Below are 8,495 nucleotides of genomic sequence, written 5' to 3'. Positions count from 1 at the left end.
AAATACAAGTAGGGCGTGAGGGAGGGAGGGAGGGAAGGAAGGAAAGAAAGCAAAAGAAGCTATCCAATCCAAGTGACTAAAAAGAAAGGGTGCAACTTAAGGGTAAGGACTAAGGGACTATGCCTAAAGGAAGGGTGTGTGACGTTTGGAGAGGAATATTAATGGCGAAGATTGTGTGGTGGCAGGGAGGCAGATGCATATAATCAAGTGGCAGTAAGGTGCAATAAAAGAAGGGTCTGTTGGGGTGGGGAGGGAGTTAGGTCTAGATGTTTATAATGGCTTTGAATATCCCCCTTTATTGAACTTTCTTGATGGTGCAAGCAATGAAATCCCAGTGCAGCACCAGCACTATTGCATTTGCAGCAACTCTTAGGAAAAAACAAATTTTAACAGCTGATTAAATGTTACTACTACCTTTCACTAATCCCTTCCCATGTAGCGAGGTGTACTAGTATATTTATGCTGCTGCTGCTGCAAAAACAATCATGATGATTATCCTGTTGCTGTAACTTTCTTTTCTTGTTGGGGTTTGTGTTACTGTCTTGAGCAGTTTTCTTAATTGTCCTCCACCCACCACCCTCTCCATCTGCCTCACCCCCTCAAGAGAGATCAAGAAAGAAAGAGAGGAGGCAAGGGGGTCAGGTCACCAGCTTGGATGTATTTAGTAGGGGTCATTTTCTGAGTTGCATTTGTTGTTGGGACCTTTTCTGGGGGGTTATTAAGAGGAGTGTTTGTTGAACTGGTCAGCTATATTTGTTTTTTCCTAGTTATGGTTTTGTAGTTTTCCTCAGAGTTTCTTTCTCTCCTGGCACTGAATGAGATGGGCACTTGTTCTTCGCTAAGGAGGAATAATAGGAGAGAGTTTTCGGCAGCTCTTGTTCTTGATCCTTTTCTTCTGCTGCTGCTCCTCTTCTTCTTCCAGCTTGTCTTTTTCTCCCAAAGGTCTCTGGCTGATAATTCAGCTAGCTTGAATGTGACAAAATATAGACAAGTCAGTAGCTTGAGATTGGCTAGGATTGAAAGGCATTTGAAGAAGATCAACAAGCCTGCCGTCTACACCATCGAGGTACAGTACATCACATATGCTACCTAATTCATTCTTCATAAAAACATTGTTTTCTTAATCTTTATTTCTTGCATGATGTGGTATCACAATTTAATTTCATGGTTTTAACTTTCAGAGCCCAGATGGTGATATCATCGATTGTGTTCATAAGAGAAAACAGCCAGCTCTAGATCATCCACTTCTCAAGAATCACAAGATCCAGGTAAAAGACTCCTCAAAACTCATAAAGTGACACATAGCCACACACCCTACACACACTTTCCATCATTCGCGTTAAAAAAAATGCCTTTTATTTGAGGAAACGTAACGCAAAATGACTTTATGGTATGATTTCAATTAGTTTCTCAACTACCAACTACCTCTTTTCTTATTTTACCGCGTAGTACCAACATTACAATTTTTTTCTTTTCTTTAACAAATAGGGCTTATCTTTTATAATGTAACAGAGAGTTCCACCAGAAATGCCTAAGGCGAAAATGATGAAAACAGATGGGGTGAGAGACACAAATACTAGTAGTAGTGGTACAAGAGGGCGAGCTTGGCAATATTGGCATCATAGTGGACAAAGATGCCCCAAAGGAACTGTTCCAATTAGGCGGAGCTCGGTGAATGATGTGCTGAGAGCCAAATCTTTGTATGATTTTGGGAAGAAACAACGTAAGATGTCACTCGCTAGGCAAGTTGATGCCCCAGATGTTGTGAGTGGCAATGGCCACGAGGTATGTTCAAAATTCTTAGTCTAGCCTCTGCCATTTCTGTTTGATGATATTTTCTTCTCTTGTTTTTTGTTCCTTTTTTTTTTTTTTAATTTTGGTACAACTTAGAAAAATGATTCCTTTGAGCCGAGACCAGAAGAGGGTTTTGACTTGTATGAACTGTAGCCTGGCTTGTTTATGACTGTGTTTGTGTAGATGACATGAAAAATGCACTCTTTGTACCTTTCTTGAGGTTTAAGGGTCCAATGAGGTGAATAGGAAGAAAGCTCTTCTAATTAGCCATTCATGAAAATTTACCGAACAATATATAGATTAAAGGAAGTAGGAAGAAAAAAAAAAGGAATCATCAAATTTCACGCCTTGATTTGACAGGAAAGCAAACAAATATGGCCAACAAACCATGAGATAGAAAACAAATAAGTATATGTGCAAGGAGAAAATAATTTGTTTATCTGCATTATAGGAAACTTTGTACCCTTGATTTCTAATGTTCACACAAATGGACACTAAGTAACGAACATATTATACTCTTCATGGAAGGCAAAGTATAGCAAGGGGACGAGAGTGAAAGAAACAAATGATAAAGGAGGATATTGGAAAATTATGAGCTGAGCTTTATGAACTCTACAACTAACCAATGGAATGTCAAGATTTTGAGAGGGCCACTTAGAGGGGCTTACGGTAGTAAAAGGTTAAATTTTACTGGGATAAATTCTAGTTTGTATAGGATTAACCATTCTTTCTATGAAATGGAAAAAATAGTACTACCAAGTTTTCTACCAAGTTAGCCTTTTACTACCATCTTTAAACTAGTGCGCAATGAAGAGGTTGGTACTAATGATACAATCCCCCATCTTAAATGCACCAATTTTTAGGAGTACAAGAGTTAACATTTTAACTTCAATTAGCGTTTGAATTGCATTTATGCTCCTCCACACCTAATAATATTAATTGTTCAACAATGGAGGGGAGAATGAGGTAGTTGGTATCCACCTAGAAGCATGAGGATGATTTTATTTATTACAAGCCATCAAATTTGGTGATAAATACACCACACCACACCACTATTATTATTATGTAAACTCTCTCTAGGGACTAGCGAATATACTACACGTTATGCAATGGAGACGGTGGGGTTGGACTCTAAATAGTGATCTTTCATTTCACCTTCTTGCTAGTAAATAAATTAATTTTGTGATTATTAATATTTTTTTTTTTACTCTTCTCGTTTCTCTAAATGTCAAGTACAGGATTCGAATCCTGAATCTAACAGTAAGAAAAAAATCTTAAGAGCTCTCCCTTAAACACTGGGTCGACCTCTCAGTGGTTTAATTCATTCAATTAATTACTAAATTGCAAATCCAAATTCTTTAATGTTTATGTTTTTTTCTTTTTTTTTCTGGTGTGGTGCGCTAGCACGCAATAGCATACACCGGAACGTCTCAAGAGGTGTACGGAGCAAAAGCGACAATAAACGTGTGGGACCCGACAATCGAAGTGGTCAACGAGTTCAGTCTATCCCAGATTTGGGTGCTTTCTGGATCTTTCGACGGCTCAGATCTCAACAGCATAGAAGCCGGCTGGCAGGTACTTCTTCCATTTCCTGCTCTCTACTACACGCTATCCAACACTCCCATTTATTACCACTACTACCAGTACATCTTAAATTATTCTTTTTATTCAGTCCATAATTTATTTTAACCCTCATAAATAATAATAATAATAATAAAAGGAGTTTGAATTCTGAAGCTTTGATCCTTCTACTAGTCAGGTTAGTCCGGAGCTTTATGGTGACAGCAGGCCCAGATTATTCACTTATTGGACGGTCAGATTCTCTCCTCTTTTTTTTTTACTTTCTTTTTTTTGGGTCTCTTTTTATACAAGTGGAAATGATAAAAATTAATTAAAAAAAATTGCAGGGATATTCAACTTATTCTTTATGTCTTAAGAGTATGATAACTCAAGAATTTTAGGCAACTTTCATCCTGAAACTTGGAGTTCATTTTTACTAATATATATATATATAAAACACAAAAAGAACTTTAATTGCCAACCATTTTAATTCAAGCATGACCAGTCAACCATTTTAATTTGAATCACATCTACCCAAATAACAAGGTAGAGTGTATTAATAAATTACTATGTGACTATATGTTAAACTTACTACAAATTAATACTCTCTTCTGTCAAAGTCAGCCCTGATTATCAGTCAACTTTGTTTAGGGTTCTTGACTGGCAATACCTAATATATATATATATATATTACTTAGAGGTGGTTTTCATCATTAAGAAGTAATTTTGTTTTGGTTGTCATTAAGAAGTAAAGTAAGTGCAAAATCACAGAAAAGTCGTTAACCAACCATCATGTCTAGTACTACTACAATTTGGAATTTTTTTTTTTTCTATTTCAACTGTTTTATTTTTTTTTTTTGGACTGGTGGAAACTGGATCAATTGTCAAAGATGAGAAGCTTTTGAGTTTTGACTTGTTTCCTCGCATCACTAAATTAATGCATTGATAACTGAGTGCGTGCCTTGCGGCTTCAACCATGCATGCTGTCCATAGAGACCAGAAAACTTGACATGAAGACAAAAACAAAAACAAAAAAAATCTCCCAAAAAAACACTCAAAACAAAAACATTGGAATTGAGAAAGAGAGAGAGAGAGTGTGTGTGTGTGTAGCAATGCAAGTGAAAAGAACTGAATTATTTTTCCAGTTTTACTAGTCAAAAAAAAAAGAAACTCAAAGAATTTGTTACTTTTGAAAAAATGAAAAGGGATTTAATATCATCCTGCAACATGATCGATGTTTATACCAAAGGGGCATCATGACTTTAGTTAATTAATGATTTTGCATTAAAATGCATGTTATGTTAGGTTATACACGTACCCAACAATGAAAGGTCCCATCTAGTACTGGCTAGTTCAATGTCCTATATTGAATTCATATTCATATTGAATTATTCCTCCCTCATTAACAGCAAGGAATGGATTATGGTTATGGATAGAGAGTAGTTAGTTGTTCATAGTATTCTGGATATTGTACAACTTCAACTTCAATTGCTGGTGGTCCATCATGCATAGCTAATTGAACTTTGGGTCAGCAGTGTTTTTCTTCATTAATTAGTCAGCAGTGCCTTGTCAAAATTAATGCTAAGGATTCTCTCCCTCTCGGGAACAAGGAACAACAACAAATAATTGGGGGTCCAATCTTCTCTTTCTTTCCATTTCCTTCTTGCTTTCCGTTATTGTACATGTTGTTAAGTACCATCTTGATATATAGCTCCAAATTTTGTGCCACCAAAAAGACTAGGCTCAAATTTACATGCAACTCCCGTTTGAAAAGCATGCAAGCCAGTAGAGTAGCAGCAGTACAACCAACCATTTTCACTGCCCCTTAGTTTTCATGGCTTGATTGCTTCTGTTGCCTGCTCCATATTTTCATTGGAAAATAAACTCTTATAGTTTGCAGTGGCCAAATTACAATTCAATGCAAGAAATAGCTAAAAGGGTATCTCAGTAGAGGGTTATTAAAAATGTCAGGACTTAAGGGAACCTTCCCTCCTTCAATTCCTTTAAGAGGGGGGTTAATTTGACTCTCAGTTGTACATTTTACAGAGTGATGCATACCAGGCAACCGGATGCTACAACCTTCTCTGCTCAGGATTTGTGCAGACAAATAGTAGGATTGCCATTGGTGCTGCCATTTCTCCTATCTCCTTAGCTAATGCCAATCAATATGACATCACTATACTCATTTGGAAGGTCCATTTTACTCTCTCTTTTCCGTTTGATTTAAACCCTCTAGTACTAGAAAAAAAAAAGATTAAGTGAAATGGCATACTTTTAAATAAATATATCCAATGTCGTGTCGTATACACACAAGTTCGTGCACGACACGAGTGTCACGCATGCATACACACACACATACATACATATTACGTATAGGAGCAAACGTGTCAAAATCAATATACTATTAGCAGTGTTATTAACAATAACTTGCTAATTTTGACCAAAAACAGGACCCAAAGCTAGGGAATTGGTGGATGGGTTTTGGTGACAACACATTGGTAGGTTACTGGCCAACTGAACTATTCACACACTTAGCAGACAGGGCGACCATGGTGGAGTGGGGAGGTGAGGTGGTCAATTCAAGGCCAAATGGAGAACACACATCCACCCAAATGGGCTCGGGTCATTTTGCAGATGAAGGTTTTGGGAAAGCAAGTTATTTTCGAAACCTGGAGGTTGTGGATTCAGACAACAGTCTGAGCTCAGCCCAAGCCATTTCAACACTGGCTGAGAATAGCAACTGCTACAATATCAGGAGCTCCAACAACAACGAATGGGGCACTAATTTTTACTATGGAGGCCCGGGGAGAAATTCTCTGTGTTATTGATGGATCATCATCAATTTCAGCAAATTAAAAGTCCATATCAGCCAATATTATTTTTTTTTATATATATATAATAGGTCGTAGAATCAGCAATTATGCTATTTCCAACCATGTTTCTGCTAGCTATTCAATATTATTTTTGTCTGTTGTGTTTTTGTCTTATGTTTTGAGAGAAATGTACGTATTAAATAAGACAAAAGCATTAAACATGCAAGGAAATAGCATTATTCTGTTAGAGATTTCTGTAATGCATCATTTGTGGGTTGCATCGCATTATGTGATGTTATCAAGCGACCTCTACTCAATGAAGTTTGACCAATTGCAAGAACTGAAGAAGAATAAAAATATAGATATATATAACAAAGAATAGTAATTCAAAGATGAGATGTTTTATTTGCCCTATATGAACTTCAAATTTCAAAAACTTGGTGTGTTTGGATTGAAAAATTGTTACGTATTGTGTGAACACATTTTTCACTCATCTTTTTATCTCACACATATCAAATCGCTACAGTAATTTTTCTACAAAAAAAAAAGTCTAGAAAAATACAATCCAAACAAATGCAAACGAAAAGGTCCAAAATTATTATTTTTTTTTTTTTGCGTAAATTTGTCTATCCTGATTCACAAATGATTTATGAGCATTTTTATTGGCAAGTACCTGAATTGGAGGTAATTCAATAGGGGAATGGTCAAATTGGAGACCGACAAGTGAAGCATCAAATTTAATGCAATTCATTGCCAAGACAATGAAATATGAGCCATTCAAATGAAGGTTCCAATTCTTGGCAGGAGATTCAGACAAGTAATTAAATTCAGTAACTACTGCTTTTAATTTGCTTTGATGATACAACACTATCACATACGGCTGCCGCAGATGGCAGACCTATTTGAAGTTTGCAAGAAACTGCATTGTCCTAGATGGATGCATCTCATGCAATGATTCCATTCATTTATTCACATCAGCATTTACATATCATCTGACAAATTTATAAGTTTTGCTGTGGATCACTTAGGTAGAACGTTTAATTGTGTAATTTTCCACAGGAATGGTCTGCAGTTAGTATTATGTCAAGTCATGTGTGATAACTGGCTGTTTAGTTTGGCTGTCCTTCTTTCTTTTCCTCTTAAATGAAACTAAATTGAGGTTTTGGATATCATGGAAGAGGGGAGACTGTCAAGGGTTCTTTTAACTGTTACTGGATGGTGTATTCTTGAACTGTGGTTAATGGGATGAGCATTCCTTTGTTCATCATGTTAGTTGCCCAATATATGGATGGCACTTGACTTGTGATATGAAGATAATAGTAATATATTCCAGTATTTGGTAATGCACTGACTGAAGTAACATAAAGTTGCAAGTTGAACCAAGATGAGACTTTGGGAGTAACCAAGAAAGAAGTACTAACTAATTTGAGAAAATACAAGTTAATCAATTTAGTAAAATCTATATGTCCGTTTAACCTAATTAAACCACCCAATCAAAAAGATAAACGGTTAGCTCATAGGGCATTTATATATTTTTATCAGACAGCAACAGTTAATATAGCCTACTCCTAGACCTACTCGAACCTATAATGTGTGGAGGGAGATCCAACGGAACCTAGAGAAACCACGGAAACTGAACCACCATAGTCTAACCTACTTACTCTTACTCTTACTCTAACCTATACTGGGGGGAGGGGAGAGGCCCAACGGGGTCTAGAGAAACCAACGGAGATTGAACTACTATCAGATCAAACGGATGCACTATGCACCCGTATGAATTTAGAAAAAGCCACATATAGTGGCACATTGATGGAAGGTAAGGTTTGAACCCTTGATTTTCCACCCCACCAAGACTTAAAAGTCTTTGGTGGTTGCCAACAGCCCAAAAGGCCATTGGTTCATAGGACATATTTCAAGTGTTATATTTTTGAAAATATAAGATTAATTAGGAAAAATAAATAAATACAAGGAAGGGTAGGCAAAATTAAATAGGAAAAGTATAAAAATACAAGAAAGAATAATAATTGTTAGTATGTGTGTGTGTGTGTATATATATATATATATAGATATATGATAGGTTAGGTGAACACTAAGGCACCGTTTGATAAAACTGAAATTTGAAATCTAAATTCTGAATTCTGAATCCATTAAATTATTTGAATTGTTAAGTATTAAATCTAATACATTTGAGTACATATCACATTCAGTGTTAAGTGAATAACTTATCACTTAATTTTGGGAGTAAATTTTGTCTAAAAAATTCATTGCCACTTAATTAATGCAAGTGTTCAATTTTTTATTATCAAACGATTTGAATATATTAAGACC

General features: G+C 36.1%; 1 protein-coding gene across 1 annotated transcript; it reads left to right on the top strand.

The window, feature by feature from the left end:
• The first annotated feature begins 345 nt into the window (after positions 1-345).
• On the top strand, positions 346-6,427 carry LOC113783505. Its single transcript, XM_027329654.1, has 7 exons — positions 346-1,066; positions 1,182-1,268; positions 1,513-1,785; positions 3,199-3,369; positions 3,554-3,607; positions 5,401-5,547; positions 5,805-6,427. The coding sequence occupies exons 1-7, from the start codon at positions 821-823 to the stop codon at positions 6,180-6,182; spliced, it is 1,356 nt and encodes a 451-aa protein (XP_027185455.1). The 5' UTR covers positions 346-820; the 3' UTR covers positions 6,183-6,427.
• Positions 6,428-8,495: the final 2,068 nt, after the last annotated feature.

Source organism: Coffea eugenioides, chromosome 9 (genome assembly GCF_003713205.1).
Source record: "Coffea eugenioides isolate CCC68of chromosome 9, Ceug_1.0, whole genome shotgun sequence".
Taxonomy (NCBI): domain Eukaryota; kingdom Viridiplantae; phylum Streptophyta; class Magnoliopsida; order Gentianales; family Rubiaceae; genus Coffea; species Coffea eugenioides.
The sequence above is the reverse complement of the archived record's forward strand: the minus strand, read 5'-3'. Positions and strand labels throughout refer to the sequence as shown.

Excerpts from the sequence above, each read along its gene's own strand:
- LOC113783505 (XM_027329654.1), top strand. The coding sequence starts at position 821 with ATGGGCACTTGTTCTTCGCTAAGGAGGAATAATAGGAGAGAGTTTTCG. Across the intron at positions 1,067-1,181 it reads CTGCCGTCTACACCATCGAG|AGCCCAGATGGTGATATCAT; the intron begins GTACAGTACATC and ends TTTAACTTTCAG. Across the intron at positions 3,608-5,400 it reads GATTATTCACTTATTGGACG|AGTGATGCATACCAGGCAAC; the intron begins GTCAGATTCTCT and ends TACATTTTACAG.